The sequence below is a fragment of the Artibeus jamaicensis genome, unplaced genomic scaffold, assembly GCF_021234435.1.
Source record: "Artibeus jamaicensis isolate MK-2021 breed Jamaican fruit bat unplaced genomic scaffold, CSHL_Jam_final contig_519, whole genome shotgun sequence".
Classification (NCBI taxonomy): Eukaryota; Metazoa; Chordata; class Mammalia; order Chiroptera; family Phyllostomidae; genus Artibeus; species Artibeus jamaicensis.
Window position 1 is genome coordinate 56114145 of NW_026521871.1, and position 19498 is coordinate 56133642.

Genomic DNA, 19498 nt, shown 5'->3' on the forward strand with positions numbered 1-19498 from the left:
GGGGGAAAGTGTCTTTCCCTGGGCAGGGGCGATGCCTGGGCAGGGGCTGCCCCCATGTGTGGAGGGAGCTGGGATCAGGCTGGCTGAGGTGTCGGGGGCTGGCCTGGGCCCTGGAGGTCTCTTTTCACTGCAGGATTGGTCAGGTTTGCATCGGAGTGGATCGCTCTGAGCTGGCTGTATGGCACGCCAGGGAACCATTTTGGGGGTGGAAAGCAGGAAGGTCGGCGGTCAGTCCCTCTTCTACAGGTCTAATTCCTGAAGGGCAAGACTGGTCAGTCAGCATCTTTATTGGAAGAGAGATCCAGCCTCCTTGGCTCTGCTGGTGCCCTAGGCCATGAGGATTTCGATGTCCAGCTCCAGCCGCCTGGCCCTGACCTCATAGCAGCCCTGGATCAGGCCTCGGGTCTGGCTGGCACGCCAGCGCCAGTGGGACTGGATGACACAGGCCGCCTGGCGAGCCTGCAGAAAGCGCCGGCGGGCCTGCCACATGCGCACCTGGGCCTGCACCTTCACCACCGCCCACTCCTGGCAGGTGTAGAGCCTCAGGGCCAGGCGCCGCCGCTGCTCCAGCATCTTGGCCTGCACCTGCCGCCACCAGCACTGAATGGCCCAGGCCCTGAGCGCCTCGTGCAGCAGCGTCTGGCGCACGGCGCGGCCCCGCCACCATGCCTGGATCTTCACAGCTGCCTCCTCTAACTGGTCCAGGAAGGAAGAACACGGGGATGCTCCGTGAGGGGCCCTCTTACTTCTGTCCCCACCTCCAGTGAGGGCAGGAAAGGGGCCTGGCCTAGGTGGCCCCGTGCTCTAGTTTCCAGGTCCCACCTGTCTTATTTTCGACCCTGCACTCACCTTCAGACACTGCTGGTCGCTCTCCGGGCAGCCGCCTGCTGTGGTGGCCTGGCTCACCCTTTGTGTGTCCATGGCCCTGGTCTTCCGAGTGTGCTCCTCTGGCGTCAGGGGGGGGTCACCCCAGCCTTCAGCCCCGCCCTCAACTGTTAGTTGCCCCCTCACTGGCTCCGCCCACCTGCGCTCTGGCTGCCCTGACCAGGTGCTGGCTGACCACACTTCAGCCACACCTGCCTCTCCTCCCCTGCTCTGTCCTGTCACCCATGGACCAGTCGGCCTTACTGAAGGGTTCCCATCGTTTGGGGGGCCTGACATCCTCTCTTGCCTTCAGACCCAGCTAGTAAGGGCAGCCCTGCTCTTCCTCCACCTTCTCTTCCTCCACCTGCTAGTCAACAGACGCACTGTTCCTGCTGGCGGCAGCAAAGAGGGGTGCACGCAGCACCCCTCCCAGTAAGGGCTTGTACTAGGGGAATACTCGCAGCCCGCGTGGAATCCAGCAGCTTACTCAGGAGGAGCCTGTCTGTGTAAGGCGTGTGAAAGCAGGATATCTGAGCTGCAGTGGGAGAGGACCCCCCTACCCCCTTCCCTGGCTCCCTGGCGCCCTCTGCTTAGGTGTGCCGTGGCTGCAGCCTCTGTGGGGACAGAACCCACACAAAGCTGAGTGGGGACACACTGAGCTTAGTTAACTGGGGGAGACTCATGCGGCTCACGGCACCCCTGGGAGTGGGTACATGCTCACTGGCCTTTCTGCTGAAAATGGCGTCCGGAACTGGTCCTGCCTGGGATGCATCCATCCACCCATGTCGTGGGGACGGAGGTGCTGCTGTGGCCACAGGGACACCCCCTGCAGTGCCCGTACCACACGTTTATGGTGGGGGTGGGGTGGGGGGAGCAAGGTTTGGAAAGTATGGAGACAAAAGCTGGTCTGTGGGCGATTCTTCCAGTCACCAGACATGGGAATCCACAAGTGGACGGTTCCATTGCCATCGATGCCCAGTTGAAACTGAAGTTCTATCTTGTCAGGAATATATGTGACCGTGCAGTGGACAAGGATAAACACAGCATACTCTTTTCTTGTTTTGGAGTGGATTTGGTGAAATAGGATTTGTCAGAATTCCTGTGGCCACAGGGCTCCAGCCAGGAGAACTATATGGACCGTGTGTGAGTCGTCACAAGAAACCACTTTTTGTGCACCCAAGTGTCCCTAAGAAACAGGTTTTCATAGGAAATGATATTTTCAAAACCATCATAGGAAGAGGGAGTCAAAGGTGATGCAGCTAAAAATCCAGGGAAAATATTACCGAGGCGGGACAGTTCACAAACAGGAACATCATTATGTTCGATTATTTGCCAACTTGTAAACATTTGCCATTTGTTGCAGTAACTTTACTCACACTAAATATGCACTTGCCTACTTCTATGTCTGTAATTTTGTATTTTACTTAAAGTAGGCCTATCAAGGTCTGGAAGCTTCAGGGCACAAAGCCCGGACCGGCCCAGCAGCTGCAAAAGGGCAGCTGCCGCCAGGTCTCCCCGGAGCCCCGGCGACGATGCGTCTGCAGATCTGAGCTGCGGCTGCGGCTGCGGCTGCGGCTGCGGCTCCGGCTGCGGCTGCGGGCGCAGGTGCCACAGGCGCCACAGGCGGGCTCCCTGGGGCTCGGGAGGCCCCTCTGGTTCCGGCCTTAGCACGCGTGCTGCCGCCCACTTCTCTGCTGGGCTCTGCTGGGTGCTAACCATCTAACCCCAATGTTGACCGTCGAGGCCATCGGGGTGTCTCACACGGGGTCCCATTGTCAACATGCTGAAAGTCCCGCGGAAGCAACCCCAGTGCTTCCTGTAGCGGCCGTCACTCTGGCGAGCGGAGCGCGCACCTCAAAGGCCTGCGTTGCCCGTGAAGCCGTTGGCCCCGGTGCCCATCCTCCACCCCCAGCCCCTCGCGCTGGATTCCGCAGAAGGGACCCCTGGCGGTGGGGGGGGGGGGGACTGTCAGCGTGCGCGCGCGCGCGGCGTTTGAACGCCTGGTGTCAGCGCTGTTGGGTGTCCCCCCGGGAATGGAGCTGCTGGGGCGTGACGGCCCGGGTGTCACTTCCCGAGGCATCCCCACGCTATCTTCCGCGGCGGTGGAACTACTCCACGTTCCCACCCACCTCCGCACCCTCGAAACACTTGGTTTTACTAATAGTAAGTGCAGAGAGTTCACGCCTTGCTCTCCAATGCGCACGCATCTAGTTCTCTTTTCTGCGGAGCTTCGCGGTTCAGACTTCAATACTCCGCAGGTGCTTCAGGAGCGAGCGGTAAGCGGGTCTCCTCGCAGACGACCCAGGTGCTTTCCTCCAAAACCGGGTGGTTTTGCGCCAGCTTCTCGGCCGAGTCTGCGCGTGAGCCCTTTCATCGTCGGTTTTCCTTTCCCGGCAGTTCGCTCGTGGTTCTGGGTGTACTCCCGGTGGTTTCCAAAGCCAGGGCCGGAGGGCCGGGGTCCCTGATGGGGCGCTGGGACCCCTGGCGCCCCAGGGGACGGGGTTTGGGGGCCGCTGGCGGTGCTGGGGCTTCCCCTGGCAGGCAGCGTCTCTGCCTGCCTCGCCTTTCTCGACAACACGGTTCCCTCGGTGCCCAGGTCCTCTTCGGAGGGAACTGTTCCGGACGCAGATTCCGTGCGCCGTGGGCGTGTAGGATTGCCCTGCACACTCATCCTGCTGTGTTCCCCCCTGGCCGGGGTTTTTTGTTTTTGGTTTTTTTAATCACAGGATAACGTTCCACACTGTCTGATGCACCACAGGTGTTGGCCTGTAGCCTGCTGCAGGGCGGCCCTGCTCGTCCTCGCTGGAGCAGCTGAGGACAGAGCCGCTCTGACCTTCTGTGCGCGGGTTTTGGGTGCACGCGGTGCTCCGCTCCTTTGGGTAAATACCAGGGAGCCTGGTTCCCGGGTCGAAGGGTAAAAGTGTCTTTAATTTTTAAGAGACTGCCAAACCGACTTCCCTGGTGCTTTCCCACCAATAGTGAATGAGAGATTCCACTGTTCCTCAGCCTCGAAGTTCTCCCGGTTTTGATAGCTTTTCTGGATTTTAATCTAGATTCTATAAAGGGGAGGAGTGGCATCTCCCTGGTTTTCTTTTTTAAAAAGCAATCTGTCCTTCTTAAAGATTTTATTTACGTATTTTTTTAGAGAGATGGGAAGGGAGGGAGAAAGAGAGGGAGAGAAACATCAATGTGTGGTTGCCTCTCGCATGCCCCCTACTGGGGACCTGGCCTGCAACCCAGGCCTGTGTCCTGACTAGGAATTGAACTGGGGACCCTTTGGTTCACAGTCCGAGGCTCAATCCACGGATCCTCACCAGCCAGGGCTCCCTTTTAATTTGTGTTTTCTTGATGACATGTGATTTTTTTTGGCTGGGTTGTTTGCTAATGGTTTTTAAAATAAAGAATTTTCTTAAATCTTATTCTTTTTACAACTACAGAGAAGATTCCATGGTTTTCCTCTTTGGTCTGTTAATATCATGAATTTAATCAACGATCATTTTTTACTGTGGAGACTCACAGGGATGGGCCTTGGCCATATTCTAGTCTACCTGGCACCTGAGTCCCTTCCCCATAAGTTGGGGACTACCCTACTTATCTGTCTTGGTGTCTAATTATAGAGCTGGAAAATGGCCAGTTTCCCTCGCTGCTGGGCAGACATGTGACCAGGGCTGGCCAATCCAGTGTCCCATTAGAGAGTCTTAGTCTGCAGCGTGGGATCCCAGACAGCCATTCATCCTGCCAGGGGTGAAATCTTCGTGGGGCTGGTTCTGTGCAGTGGGGTTTCCCAGACTCCTGGGTGCGTGGTTTCCTCCCTGCCTGTTTCCGAGCCTCGTCCATCCCCTCTCAGGCTTCCTGAAAACCTGGGGGAGCTGCTAACTACTCATTCAGCACCTTTATTTTCTGATTAAGTGACTATGAGTCAGCTTATGCTGTTGGTAGTTAAGAACAATGGCCAATGCTCTTGCCCTGGGTGGGGGGCAGGGGTGGTGAAGCCTTCCTGTTAAGTGTCATTAGAAATCATCATTGAATTCAGTTGTTCATACTTACTACATCTGGGTTCCTTCGTCACACTGGCCTATGGGGTTTTTGTCCCAAGCGGGTCCGATGTCAGTGTCAAGTGGGCACTCACTTTTGGGACTATTTCAAAAAAAGGAAAAATTCCCAGGACAGAATTGCTGTGCCGAGGGGTCTGTGCACTTTTGGATCTGGTGGATATTGTCAAACCTCTACTCAGAGGTTTTCTGATCGACAATCTATGACACTGCCTAGTCCTCTTCACCCTTAACATGGACAGCCTCTCATCTCCCGTGTCCCTTTAATTTTTCTGCAGCTGAGTTGAGCATCTTTACAGAAACCCCAGCCCTGGCTGGTGTGGCTCAGTGGATTGAGCGTGGGCTGGGAACCAAAATGTAGCTGGTTTGATTCCCACTCAGGGCACATGCCTGGGTTGCAGGCAGTAGGGGGCGTGCGGAGAGCTTTTTTTTTTTTAAAGAACCCTCTTCTCCCTGCTGTTGCTTTTTCTATGGCCTGGGTGGTTGGCTTTTTTCTTTGAGGGAAATCCCAGTTTCACCCTTTGTCCCACAGTATCTTCTAGTCCAGATTTAAGCTCTGCTCCTTTTGCTACTGACTTGAATGGTTGCCAAAAGTGGCAAAGATGGTCAAGAAGACCCTGAGACTTGGAGGGAGGTTGGCAGTCCTGGCTCTGCCTCCTAATTCAGGACGCTCACTTTCCAGCTGTTTCCACCAACCATGCAAAGGCTTGTGTTGGAATCTGGCTTAAATTTTTCATATTCCCAATGATAGTTGTTCGACAAACAAGTCAGAAGGGGTTGCATTTATATTTATATACATATAAGATTTTATTTATGTACGTTTAGACAGAGGGGAAGGGAAGGAGAGAGGGAAATAAACATCAATGTGTGTTTGCCCCTCATGTGCCCGCTACTGGGGACCAGGCCAGCAACTCAGGCATGTGCCCTGACTCGGAATTGAACCAGCGACCCTTTGGTTCGCAGGCCAGTGCTCAATCCACTGAGCCACACCAGCCAGGGCACATTTTTATATTTGTAACAAATGAATTTAAAACCAATACGATTTTTAAAAGTAAAAAAAAAAAAGAAAGCAATAAAACCAATATGTAATATGTAGATGCGAAAACGACATTTCCAAAGTTTTAAGTGTTCATCCAGAAGAGGTTTTATGAGTGAACCACCTTCCTCTGGGCAACAAAAACCACATAAAGAAGAAAACATTTCAGAACATCTGTTTTCTACAAGCTTCTTCCGTGTTCCTTTTTCGACTGACGAGGAGCTCCCTCTAGAGGCAGGAAATATATCAGCACCAGGGTTTCCTGGTTGCTTCCGCTTGCAAGTCAGTAACAGTTCAGTCCAGGGTTTTTCGCAGGAATCTTTTTTCTCCGTTTACCCAGGCTGCTTTTCCGTTTACCATGCACTGTCTAGGTTTAGCGGTGCGATCTGGACAGTGCAACCCACAAAGACCTTTGTCAGGTGACAGGAACACCGGTGGTCATCTGCCCCAATTCGTGGGAAGCAGCTTTTTGGTGGATTTGTGACCTCGTTGGGCATGAGGACGTTGCACGCCTGACTCTGCTTTAACCAAGGCCTGCAGTGGCACCTGGCGCCCAGCAGGGGCTCAGTGATTGTTGGATGAGAGAATGAACCTGTGAACAGAAACTCCCAGCTTAGTGTTGCTCGGGACCCAGGACCAGGCCCTGCGGCCCACGCCCCCCTCCCATCAGCTTCACACAGACACCCCCACAGCCTTAACCGGCCTCCTCCTCTTCTCTGCACCCCCCTAACCCCGCACTGGCCTCCCCTGTCCCCACCCTCCACACTGGATGTGCTCCTCAGTGACCCCTGGGGCTGAGACCCTGAGAGAGGGGGGCTCACAACCACCCCAGTCCTGGGCCAGGGGCCTTTCTGCTCAGCATTGACCTTCAGGGGCCAGAAGCAGGCAGAGGAGGGGCCCTGCTTGTCCAGGGGCTACTCCTCACCTGTCTCCTGACTGTGACCTTGAGGCCCTCAGGGAAAGAGGAGGGCAGGAGAGTGCGTGAAGCCACCGGAGCCTGAGCTGGGGGCGTTCCACATCCACGAGGCCACCTGGGTGTCCAGCTGATGGGCCAGACACAGGGGATTCAGCCAGGAAATGCACTCTGCCCCCTAATTCCAGTGTCCTCCCCAAAGGTAATTAAGATTACATTTAAAAAAAAAGATTTTATTTATTTATCTTTAGAGGGGAAGGGAAGGAGAGAAGGAGAGAAATATCAGTGTGTGGTTGCTTCCCGTGCGCCCCCTGCTAGAAACTGGCCTGCAACCCAGGCATGTGCCCTGACTGGGAATCAAACCGTGGTTGTTTGGTTCCCAGGCCCGCACTCAATCCACTGAGCAACACCAGCCAGGGCAGATTACATTTTTATAGGGTAAAATGATCCCCCTTTTAAAAAGAATGCCTTTATATCACATACATATAAATGCATGCCTAGATAGGGACCATCTGATTCTTCAGTTTGTCCTACTGATATTTTCCGCATCAGCACAGAGAACAGGCATGTTCTTTGTGCTTTTATTTAGTGCTTACTACATGAGTTTGACGAGTTTTCACAATTCTATATTCCCCGGTAACCACCGCCCCAAACAAAAATACACATTTCTCTTTGTTTCGCTGTGCTGTTTGCAAAAAAAAAAAACCCTCTTAGACCCCCACCCTGGCTGTGAACTCCATTCAGAACGACTTTACTGACTGATAGTTTCGTTTTGCCTGTTCTAGAATTTTCTCTGAGTGGCATCATCCTGTAAACGTACGCCTTTGTGTCTGGCTTCTTTCATTTAGCCTAAGGGGCCGGAGGTTCATCCCTGCGGCTGTGTGTATCGGGGTGTGTTCATTGGGATTACCGTGTGTTACTTCACTCTGTGAGTGCCCCGCCCCTTCCCGGTCTGCTTACCTCTTGGTGAGCATCTGAGTTTTTTTCAACTTTGACCTGTTTGAGTGAAGCTTTATGAGCAAGCACTCACGCATGTGGACACGTGTTTTTACTCTTCTTGTGTAAATACTGGGAGCAGAGCCACTGCGTGACAGGGTGCAGATACGCCTCACGGCATCGCAAGCTGCCCAGCTGTTGTCCAAAGCGCTTCTCCTGCTCCATACTGTCCACGCTGCCCTGCCAGCAGTGCTGGGGGGGGGGGGGCGGTGCTGTGTATCCTTGGCAACATGCTGGTTTGTTAGCATTTCTTATTTTAGCCCTTAGCTAGGGTGCTTCGAAATAAGACCTCGTGCTTCTGAGTTTCATTTTTCTCGTGACTAATGATGCTGGACATTTTCTCATGTGCTTCTGAGCCTTTTGTAAATCTCCTTTGGTAAAAGATTCAAGGATTTGGTTCCAGCCCTGGTCGGTGTGGCTCAGTCGGTTGGGCACCATTCTGCAAAGCGAAAGGTCCCTGGTTCCATACCCAGTCAGGGCACATGCCTGGATTGCCGGTTCAGTCCCCACCCAGGTGGAGGTCTGCGAAAGGCAGCCAGCCAACGGGTGTATCTCTCAGACATCCGAGGTCTCTCTCCCTCTCTCTCTCTTTGCCTGCCCCTCCTCTAAAAATAAATAAATAAAGTATTTAAAAATTTTTATTCCAAACTCCTTCTTTCTAATCATTTGGTTCCATTGTTTAATTAAAGTCCACATAAACGAATTTCCTATTGATCCTGTTTAAATCCTCGCATTGACGTTTTTATAAGCCAGGCTGAACAGACCCCCTTCACACACTGTTGTGCCCGTGGGCTGCTGTTTCTGGCCTCTTTGCGGAGGGCGTTTTATGGCGGTCTCACCCTTTCACCACAGGGGGCCCAACTACTGGGAGGCCTCCTGGAGCCTGAGTCACAGGCGCCCTTGTGACGTCATAGCTCTCCCCACCTCCTCTCTTCCTGCCTGAACCTTGGCGGGAGGAGGGCAGGTCTGGGCAGGATGGAACCACCAAGCTCCTAACTGTGGACAATTTGGGGCATGGAAGACATGAGGGGGTTTGAACCATCTATTTCTGAGTCATGGGCATTCAGTGCTGTGTAAGAACAGCAGTCCCCCTTGGTGCTGGCAGGGGCAGGTGGACTTCCAGTTCCCCAGGATGTAAGGCCTGCACCTGGGGGCCTGGGCGAGGCAGCAGGGGCTGGATGCGGGGTTCCTGGCTCCCAGGCACACAGGACCATCTGCACATGAGTTTCCCCTCTAACTGTGATTACAGAAGAAAGACCAGTCATACAAAGTCATGGTAGAAGGCGATGAAGAAATCATGTTGGTGAAAGCAAGGGAGAAAGAGGAAGACTCTCCACCCTCAGCCATACCGCCAAAGGTGGGTCCACGGAGGCCCTCCACGTCGCAGGTGGAGGCGACTCCCGCCTTCCCCAGTTCTGACCCCACTCGCCCAGCAGTGACGGGCTGTCTTCCCCGAGACCCGTAGCGCAGGACAGTCACAGAATATGCCATCCAAACTGGAATGCGTTTGTGAATGAAAGGCAGCACTCCGAATTATTGCTCAGGAGAGACCATCCTAAATTGCAACTGGCCCAGACCCGGCAGAGCTGGAAGGAACAGAGACTGACTCACCCCTCGCTCTCCTCTCCCAGGCCTGAGAGGGGGGCTGACTGAGCTCCAGAGAGTTGCTGGGAGGGAGGAGAAACCCTGGCAAGTGGGGGTCAACCCATGCAGACTTGGAGAGCAGGGTGGGGAGGGCTGGGATAGGGGGAGGCATTGCCAAGTCAAGGGGAACCCAAGCCTGGAATCCTGTGGGAGCGTGTGCACACGTGTGCATGTGAGCTTGACTGAGGTGTGAGCACCAGAAGAAATGAACATGAGAAATAAAGGAGAGACTCCACACTGCATGACTTGACAGAGGGGGACAGGAGGTCGGGGATGGGAGCTGGAATCAGGCATGAGCAGCGAGCCAAGGGTGCCCCTTCTCCAGCCTGTGGGATCTGCACCTAGGTAGGTGGTCAGGCTCAGGAGGAACATGAGGACCCTCTGACACAGAGCTCATGGTGCGCTCTCTCCAGACTGGCCAACCAGGCTCACACGCCCAGCAGTGACCAGGGCAGGTAGTAACACGTGTCATGTGTTACAGGCTGGAGGGAGCCTGAGACCCGAGGGCCCTTGAGATGCCTGTGTCCATTAACTGAGACTGGCAGAGACAGGATGCTTCTCGGTTCTCTGGCTCCAGCAGTGCCATGCCCAGTGTCCCCGAACTTCTAAGGGGCCATTTGTAGGTGGGGTCAGGACCCCTTCCTGGCACACCCTGGGGTGGAGGTAGGTGGGAAACCTTTCCTGAGTACCCCTTCTTTTTCCTAGCTACCTCCCCGACCCACACCCCGACCTTCTACCCCACCCCCACCTAAAAAGAAGCCCCCTGATGAAGAGCAAAAAGCCATAAAGATCCAGGCCTGGTGGCGGGGCACCCTGGTGCGCCGGACGCTGCTGCACGCGGCGCTCAGAGCGACCATCATTCAGCGCTGGTGGAGGCGGCTGCTGGCCACGCAGCTGGAGCAGCGGCGGCGGACGGCCCTGGGCTCCTGCGTGAGGGAAGCGTGGGCGGCGGTCAAGCTGCAGTCCTGGGTCCGCATGTGGCGCGTCCGCCAGCGCTACTGCCGCCTGCTGCACGCCGTGCGCATCATCCAGGTGTACTGGCGCTTGCACAACTGCCATACCAGTGGTGTCTTCCGGGGCAGGTACGAACTCACAGCAAACCAGCTAGGAATTGAACTTGAGATCTTCCTGGGGTCACAGATTTGCCGGATCACAGATTGCATCCCCTTCCCAATAAAGAACTGACCAGGTCTGCTCCAACTTGGTGTGGCCAGGTCTCTGTCGGACAAGCACTGGAGGGGCAGGGAAACTGAGGGCAGATACTGGGCGTCTCGCAGGCCAGCTCGAGGGGGCCGCGGGTTGTCAGGGTCCTGTGTGGAGGAGGGCTGAAAGCCTGGTGCTGGACGAGCAAGCATGGGATTGATCAGCAATGTCTGCCGTGGGGAGGGGCGTCGGGGCCGGGGCTTCCCAAGGCAGCCAATCATAGACACTCCTCCTCACTGGGGTCTCTATAAACGGTGACCTCTGCACCTGTGCACCATGGAACCCTCCCGTGGCTTCCCTATAAAATCAGAGCAATCCTAGAAGCCCTCCCTCTGATCTGCAGGAGCCTGCAGCCGCTCAGGCCTCCCTGACGGCTCTGCCCCACAGGCCCTCACAGTGTGAGGCACCTGCTGGCCCCTGTGCTGGGACTGTCTTTTCCCAGGCACAGCTCTCCATCTGGTTGGACTCTGCCCCCTGCGTCCTCTCTGTGAGGCTGCCTTTGGGCACCTTAGTAACACAGCTCATGCCCTAGCGGAGTGGCCCCGTGGGCTGGCGCTTTGGCCCTGCCCCAGAAGGTTGCAGCTTGGACCCCTCAGTCATAGCACATACCTGGGTTGCAGGTTTGATCCCTGGTCAGGGCATGTATGGCGACAACCAACTGATGCTTCTAATTTCTCCCCCCTTCCCACTTTCTCTTGCTCTAAAATCAATAAACATATCCTCAGGTGAGGATTCAAACAAAACACAAAAACAGCTTTCCCTCCCCCACTGTGCATTCCAGCTCCTCACTCTGCCGTCCGGCTTTGCCAGTCCTCACGAAAACCTGAGACTGTTTTACCTCGTTTTCTATAATCTGTGCTCAGCACTGGAGGGCGAGCTCCAGGACAGCCGAGGCTGTGGGGTCAGTGCCGTGTGCCCGGGCCTGGGTCCTCTCTATTATTTATTATTCTCTTTATTATTTATTATTGCTAACCTACTTTTGCCCACCCCTATAGATTGAGAGAGAGATATACAGGGGTGGGCAAAAGTAGGTTAGCAATAATAAATAAAATAATAACTGAAGAATACGAGAATAAACTGTTTTGTGTATGCATAACTGTAAACTCCCTTGCCCACCTCTGTATTACTATGTACATATTTTTTATTTTCTGTATATTATGACATTCGACATCTTTAAAAATAAATCCTGTTCTGGTTTGCCCTCCCAGGACTAGCCAGGCCTGACAGCAGGCCGAGGACTCAGCCCTGAGCCTTTGGTTTATCTGACCCAGTGAATCCAGAGCCCTCCCTCCTCCCTCCTCCCTCTGACCTGCACACCCCAGGAGGAAACATGTTTCTTCCTGCCTCATCCCAGGGTCAGGTACAGGCCTCTGGGGACCAACGCAACTCCTACTGGCCCGTTCTAGACTGGTGACCTGCCCTGCCTGGCCTTTCCCACTCTGGTGAGGGCCCAGCAAAAGCTCTTTCTCCCTCATGTCTCCTGCCACCTGACTGAAGCCTGGTGCTTCTCTTATGACCCTGAATGACATGTGGTGACCTCCTCCGGAGGACCTGAGGCCCTGTGAGGGGGACACACACTGTTTTCCCGTGTCTCCCATTCTCTTAGGGCCACGCCTGACCACACGTCTCATGAAAGAACGCTTCCTATATAGGTATACACACAATGGAAGTGAAATTCACACAACGGTTTTTAGAATAACCACATAAGGTTAACCGCTAATGTAAGATGAACAATTCACTGGAAATTAGTATGTTCATAGCATTAAGCAACCACTGTCATCTATATATCAAGTTCTAAAATGTATCTCCCTGGCTGGTGTGGCTCAGTGGGTTGAGCACCAGCCTGCAAACCTAAGGGTCGCCGGTTTGCTTCCCAGTCAGGGCACGTGCCTGGGTTGCAGGCCAGGTCCCCAGTAGGGGGCATGGGAAAGGCAACCACATGGTTGATGTTTCTTTCCCTCTCTTTCTCCATCCCTTCCCTTCTCTCTAAAAATAAATAAATGGAATCTTTTAAAAAATAAAATATTTGTATTGTCCTGAAAGAAAACCCAAAGCCCATGAAGCAGTCACTCTCTCCCCAGTTCCCCAGCCTTCAGCCGCTGGCAACCTCCAGCCTGAGTTCTGTCTCCTTGGATTTAGCTGGTGTGGACTTTTCATAGGAAGGGGGTCAAACGGTTTTGTGTCTGGTTTCATTTGCCGTGGTGCTTACAGGCGCCATCCACACGGTTGCATGCCTCAAAGCTTCATTCCTTGTTAGAGCTCAAGGCTGTTCCATTGTACGGATAGACGTCCTTTGGCTCACTACAAGGACTGCTGACTTTCAGGGTCTTGGAGCCAGAACTTCTGGGGATACCACACAAAAACATGGGGTGCACACAGAGGAACATAGGGCCACAGACAGAAGGACAGAGACTAAGTGGGGGGGAAGGCTCTTCCTGCATGGCCCCTCCTGGCTGCCACAGATGAGAATAAATCTACAAAGACATGATCTGCTAGGGGAGGAAAGGTGGCCGATCTCTCAAAGGAGAAGGGCCAGGAACCTGTTCCTCGATGGGCTTTCATTGGGTTCAATTTGCACAGGAACACAGGTAAAGCTCATCATTGTCAGGCAGTAAGGATCAAACAATAGATAACATACAAAGAACTATGAGGGCTTACTCTGAATCAGGGTCAGTTAGCTATAGGCTACAAAACTTGGGGAAACAAACTCATTTTCTGCTCGGACCCTTATGAGAAAATTGAGAGCATTCTTAGCAAAGCAGGTTTCACAGAATTTTATGCATTCTTTCTTAGGCCTGATCACCCCAGCAAACCCACTCTTTCCAGCACAGGGCTGCACTGCCCTCTGTCATTGTTTCAGGCTTAAGTCAGGCAGGGGAAGTCAGGCAGCCAAGAGATTAGGAGACTTCTCATCTCTGAGGACTCAGGCTATGTCAAAGCTGAGGGGCAAGGGTCCATCACCCTCTTTTTCTATAGCCCCTAAGTCCTTCCCTGGGGGCTCCTTTGTGACTGTGCCTGTCTTAGGTCGTCCCTCCCTTGAGGAATCTTACCTCTCACTGGCTAACCAGTTAGGCTCGGGGCCAAGCAGGGTGAAGCAAAGGGGGCAGAGGCAACACTCCTGCCAGGGAGATAAATTTTGTCTCCCTAGTGGCTTATGGTCCCAAGGTCTGTCACTCAGTCTTAGCCATGGAGGGTTACTGCTTCTGAAACCAGGCAGGGCAGTTCTCAACAACTAAGTCCTGAGGATCCCTCTGGGCCCCTGGATCCAACCATGCCTGAATCTGCCCCTTGGCTCAACTGGGAATTCTTAGCTTCGTGAGCCAGTGAACCCCCTTTCACATAAGTCAGTCAAGACAGAAAAAGAGAAGGAAATCTAAACAAATTATTAAACACTGAAAAGCAGATTGTGTGAGCTGCTTTTCAGGAAGAAGTTTTCAAAAATGGTTTTGAATTAGAAACTGGTAGGAGGTGTGCTGAGGGAATTCCTGACAATAAATGTGAAATTAGCTCTCCATGAAGCACCCAGAAGACCAGAACATTCTCACGATGCTTGTAGTGTGGCGAGGAGAGCTGTGGGGGCTCCTGAATAAATCAGCTAATCGCCTTCAACGAGAAGGGCTGTGTGTGGATCTCATTGTACATGACTCAGCTGTGAGCCCAGCGTGGAGGGCTAGTTTTACGGCAGGGGCACCCTGGGCAACTTGCAGCCGGTCCTGTAATGAGGGCTGGGACTAGTCTCCTGGGACTGCAGGAGAGGGGCTCTCCTTCCTGCCTGTGTCCCTGCTGATGCAGCGGCCCTGGGATGACCTCTGGGCTCGGCCTCCAGGGGCAGGTGGGCGATGCTCCTGTGGACAGAGCCTCCTGTGGGTGCTGGACTAAGGGAGACATCATTGGAGCCACGCTCCCCAGACGCAGCGTCGGCCCCCATTACGCAGAGCGCCTGTCCACCGGCAGTTCTGACTCAGCCCCACGGGGCCCGAGAATGCGGGTCTCTAAATGGTCTCCAGGTGATGCTGTGGCTGTGCTTCTAGGGAACCCCACTTTGAGAACCCTGGGATAGAGCTTAACCATATCAGCTGTGAACGATAGCACAACCCACGTAACAGTGGTTTTAATGGAGGTTTAGTTCTCTTCCCCCATAGAAGTTCAGAAACAGGTGTTCTGGGACAGGGAGGAATCCCGGCGCTCGCCAGAATGGCCTCTGTTCCCAAGGTCACTTTGTGATCCAGAACAGCTGCTTCAAGTTCAGTAATCATAGTTATAATTGAGTGAGCAAAGAGGAAGGAAGAGAGAGGCATGCTCCTTCTCCAAGTTCATGGTCCTGGAAGTTGCAGATGCCACTTCTGTCTCCGGCTTAACAGGCCAGGAAGGAAGACGTGAATGAATGGAGACATGCACGACACAGTCATCGACAGAATTACTCGACACTGGAAGGTTTTAATTTTCTCCAAGTTAACCTGAAAGTTAAACTCAATTCCAGTGAAAATCTCATCAGAATTTTTGAGAATTTGGCAAATGGGTGCAAAAAAAAAAAAGTCATATTGAAGAATAAATGTCCACAGTTAGTTAAGACAATTTGGACAATTTTGAAAGAAGAGCCCAGGAGATAATTAAGGGGATCAGTCACATTAAAATCCAGCACAAACCTATAATGAGAACACAGTGTGGAACCAAGGCCCCAGCTACTAAGAGTCTAAAGTGAGGAACTGACATCCATTTCAGGGTTTGGGGGTTCCCTCTTTTGAGGCTGGCAGTACCCCTCCCCCACCCCGGCCAAGGGGAGGCTGATTTCTGGGCAAGCTGGACAGAGAGCACCTGGCCCCAGGGCCGTTGGGTGTGGCTGGGGGCAGAGGGAAGGGCTGCGCTGCCACAGGCAGGTGAACAGAGAGGCCTCTGGCCCCTGTGCCCGCGCAGCTCCTCACAGCTCACAGCCGAGCCCCATTCTCCCCTCCAGCTCCAGGTTCCAGGCTTCCTCACCGGGGAGTCAGTCCACTATTGCCATACCAGCACTGCAAACCAGCCTCAGTGGCCATGGCCTTGAGTACAGTCAACATAGACTGTGTTCAGCAGCAGTGGCGTGGCTCCTGGCGCTTCCTCCACGCGTGTCTTCTCCTCCTCCACATGCAGCAGGCTACTTGGGTGTTTTCTCCACCTGGCAATGGCAGGAGCACCAGAGTGCAAAGATCAAGGGGCAGAGCCTTTGAAAGCCAAGGACAAACTCGCATGTCATCATTCCATGTGATAGCCGAACCCAAGGCACAGGGAGAGAGACTCCATGCCTGATCAGAAGAAACTTGCAAAGTCCCATCACGAAAGCGGTGACTCTAAGGGCCACTAATGCACCGCACCATACGCTCCAAAGAATAAAGCAGGTGAACACCGACGTTTGGGGTCTTCCACTGGAGCACTGCCCGACTCTGCCTTATTAACCCACACTGAACAGCACCCGTGAGTGAGCCCCCCGGCCCGCCACACTGAGCGCCCCTTCCACGTCTCAGGGCCCTATTCCTACACATACATACACACCAAGGGCTGTTAACACCTGCCCAAAGCTTCTCACATGAAAGACTGAGACAAAAACAGGAACGGGAAAAAGAGGGGGCTTGAAAGAAAGAGAGACAAAACTGGGGGCAGAAGAAAAAGATTTACAGCCCTGACCAGTGTGGCTCAGTTTGTCGGGCATCAACCACCAAACGAAAAGTTGCAGTTTCGAATCCCGGTCAGGGCACAGACCTGGATTTCAGGTTCAGTCCCTGGTCAGAGTGTGTGCAAGAGGTAATCAATTGATGTAAGTCTTGCATATCAGTGTTTCTCTACCTCTCTTTTTCCCTCCCTTCCCCTCTCTCTAAAAATAAACAAACAGCCCTGGCTGGTGTGGCTCAGTGGATTCAGCGCTGGCCTGCAAACCAAAGCGTTACAGGTTCAATTCCCAGTCAGGGCACATACCTGGGTTGTGGGCCAGGTCCCCAGTAGGGGGTGTGAGAGAGGCAACCACACACTGCTGATTCCCTCCCTTCCCCTCTCTCTAAAAATAAATAAATAAAATGTTTTTTTAAGTTGCCATTAAAAATAGATAAATAAATAAATAAAATCTTTTAAAAAAAGATTTACATAAAATAAACTAACAACCATAAGTAATATTCTTAAGCTGGTAAGAGACACAACCAAGTCAGTGAATCAGGAACTGTGTGCTCCACCATGAGGAATATTCAGAGGAGGGGAAAGTGCTCTTGAAAACTAAGATTCTTTTTAAAAATGGAGAAAATCTTCCAAAAAGTAGAACTGAAGGCAGAGTTAGAAACTGTTGCAAACTTAAAGGACCAATCTATAATCTCATAGGGTTACTGTCATTATTAATATGAGAATATTGAAGGGTAGACATTATTCGTTTTTTAACGCAGACAACAAAGTTTTCCAGACTGGGATGACAGGGATCTCTAAGCTACAAGACTAAGCAAAGGTCCGACATGAGAATAAGGGGGGCAAGACGCTCCCATTTGGGCGCAGCTGAGAACATCCTTTGCTGGGGAGGGTTGGGGGACAGCCGGGGAGGGCCCCCTCCAGCTCTGCTGGGACAGCCTGTTTTAGAGCAGCATTTGCACCACGGCGAAGCCGCAGATCTAAAACCTGGCCTGGAATCGTGTATTCACTTCTTACACAATGTCCATCAAATCAACGGTTCCTTTGGACCCTCAGGGGTAGGGGGAAGACCCTCAGAGCTTCCAGAGAGGAAAGAGCAGGTCACACCCATGGACACGGGAATCAGAGTAGTGCTGGGCTTCCAGAAAAAAGTGGAACAAAGTCCTCAAAATTCTGAAGAAAAATTATTTTTAACCTGAAATTCAGAGCTAAACCAAACCATCCATCCGATCTGAGGGTAGTTTGCCAGTCTGCCTAGTTACTCCCAGGCACCTCTTCCTTCCTGAAGAAAGGGACGGGGAAGGTCCAATGAGAAACTGACCCCAACAAAGAGGGAGACACACCGCACAGGCTCAGGCTCCCTCACTCCGCGGAGACCTCAGCGGGAAACGGGCCGGAGGATAATAGAAAAACCGGTGACCCTGGATGGAAAAGCACTTGTTCAAAACTGTTGGAAGCCCAGTTACGGAGGGGGACGAATGGACAGATCTCTGTGTGGACAGATGCCACCAAAACAAACAAACAAAAAAAACAGTTGGCAGGCAGAAGGAGTATTTGCACAATGTCTATCCAGCCAAGGGCCGTGCAAAAAGTCCGTGCAAAGGGCCGGGCTCAGCTCCCGCTGGAGGAAAGGGTGCTGCCGTCTTCGCTCACCCAGGAAGAAACAGACACTAGGGGGCCAGGAGACTTGCCCCAGTTCCCGCGGCCACAGGGGGTCTGTGCCAGACCAGAGTGCAGGCCCTTGCCCCGGGGAAGCCCGGTCCCCTCGAGTCCACAGGCTGAGAACTGCGAGCCAGCTCGGCAAGGGAACAGTGTTCCTGCGGCACTAGCTAGGAAGTGACTGGCAGAGGTCAAAGATCATGGCGCTGCCGTCGCTGCTGGGGAGAACAACCTGGCCAGACTTAGTGACCCGGAAGAGAGGCCACCCGTCTTGTGACTCAGAAGGCCACCTCCGTGCATGTTCCCTGACCGACACCTCCCGCAGCGCCAGGGACTTGTGTGCAGGCCGAACTCCTCCTGCACAGCCTGCTGCGGACAGTCACCGGGGTGGCTGAGAAACACAGTCACTGGTGGAGAGGAGAGAGCGACATGGCCCAGCCATGAGCACACAGGGACCCGCTCCGTGTGGTGGCATCCAGTACTCGCTGTTGCGAAGGCACGCAGGCGAGGAGAGGGAACCGGGGTGTGCTGTGGGGGCGGGGGGCTGTCACAAGCACGTGTGGTCATTGTTGCGTGACTGCTAAACCATGATGGGCCCTCCCTGGCACATGGTGCCTTGGAAGGACGAGGGGGGGAAGGGGAGCTAAAGCCTCGTGCTCCTTGCTGGGAAGTGGATGATGCCTTGAAATCAAGAGGCCCACCAGCTGTCACCAAGGTCTGAGGGAGCTGTCCCCAGAGTCCCCTAAGAGAGGTGAGCGCAGCTGGGAACAGGAGCTGGAAACAGCCAGAAGGCGCTGGCTTTGGAATCAGGCTTGAGTAGCTTCCAAATCTTTAAAATAGGGCCACTGCCCCCTGAGGAGCCTACAGTGGGGGCAGCACTGTCTCCATTATGGCTCGTGTCGGGAAAATTCCCCCAGCCTGCTAAGTCTCAGACACAAGATGGAAGGGCTTGCTTTGTTTTAAGGAATATACACTGGCTTTCGAAGCGCCACCAAAGGCCACAGAAGGACAGGGTCACAGCAGCTGGAGGGAGGAACATGGAGGGCTGAGAAAGCCCCACCCAGACCTTCCTGGGCTCCTTCCACTCACCCTGTGCACCCACACTGTTCCCACTCGAGGAAGGACCGCCCCTCCCGCGGAGCAGGGGCCCACATGCCTTCCTCTGCATGTGAGACGGGCTCTGCTCAGTGGCCGGCCACAGGAGGCCCTGTGGGGGGGCTGGGTCTGGGGTCAGCCTCAGAAAAGGACAGACTCACAGGGGCTGTGGTTCCCCAGAAGACCAGCACATTTCTTCCAGGCAGGAGGGAAACACGCAGGTGTCTCTTCTTTATCCAACAACCTTGAGCCTGTGAAGGCACCTTGGTCCTTGGGTCACAGGTACCCTTGTGACATCATTGCTGTCCCCTCCCATGACCACCCTCCAGCCTCGGCCAGACACAGCTGAGCAGCAACCAGAAGGCGTGTGAACACCTGAACCACCACCCTCCAGCC

At 53.7% G+C, this 19498-nt stretch overlaps 2 protein-coding genes across 2 annotated transcripts; one reads left to right on the plus strand and one right to left on the minus strand.

Moving 5' to 3' along the window:
- Window positions 1-327: 327 nt before the first annotated feature.
- On the minus strand, window positions 328-921 carry IQCF6 (IQ motif containing F6). Its single transcript, XM_037128535.2, has 2 exons — window positions 907-921; window positions 328-696 (listed from the first exon to the last, which is right to left on the minus strand). The coding sequence occupies exons 1-2, from the start codon at window positions 919-921 to the stop codon at window positions 328-330; spliced, it is 384 nt and encodes a 127-aa protein (XP_036984430.1).
- A 1075-nt stretch (window positions 922-1996) lies between these two features.
- LOC119036651 (IQ domain-containing protein F5-like) lies at window positions 1997-10690 on the plus strand. Its single transcript, XM_053669288.1, has 4 exons — window positions 1997-2007; window positions 2298-2469; window positions 9111-9218; window positions 10211-10690. Exons 1-4 carry the CDS (start codon window positions 1997-1999, stop codon window positions 10688-10690), a joined length of 771 nt encoding a protein of 256 aa, XP_053525263.1.
- The last annotated feature ends 8808 nt before the right edge of the window (window positions 10691-19498 follow it).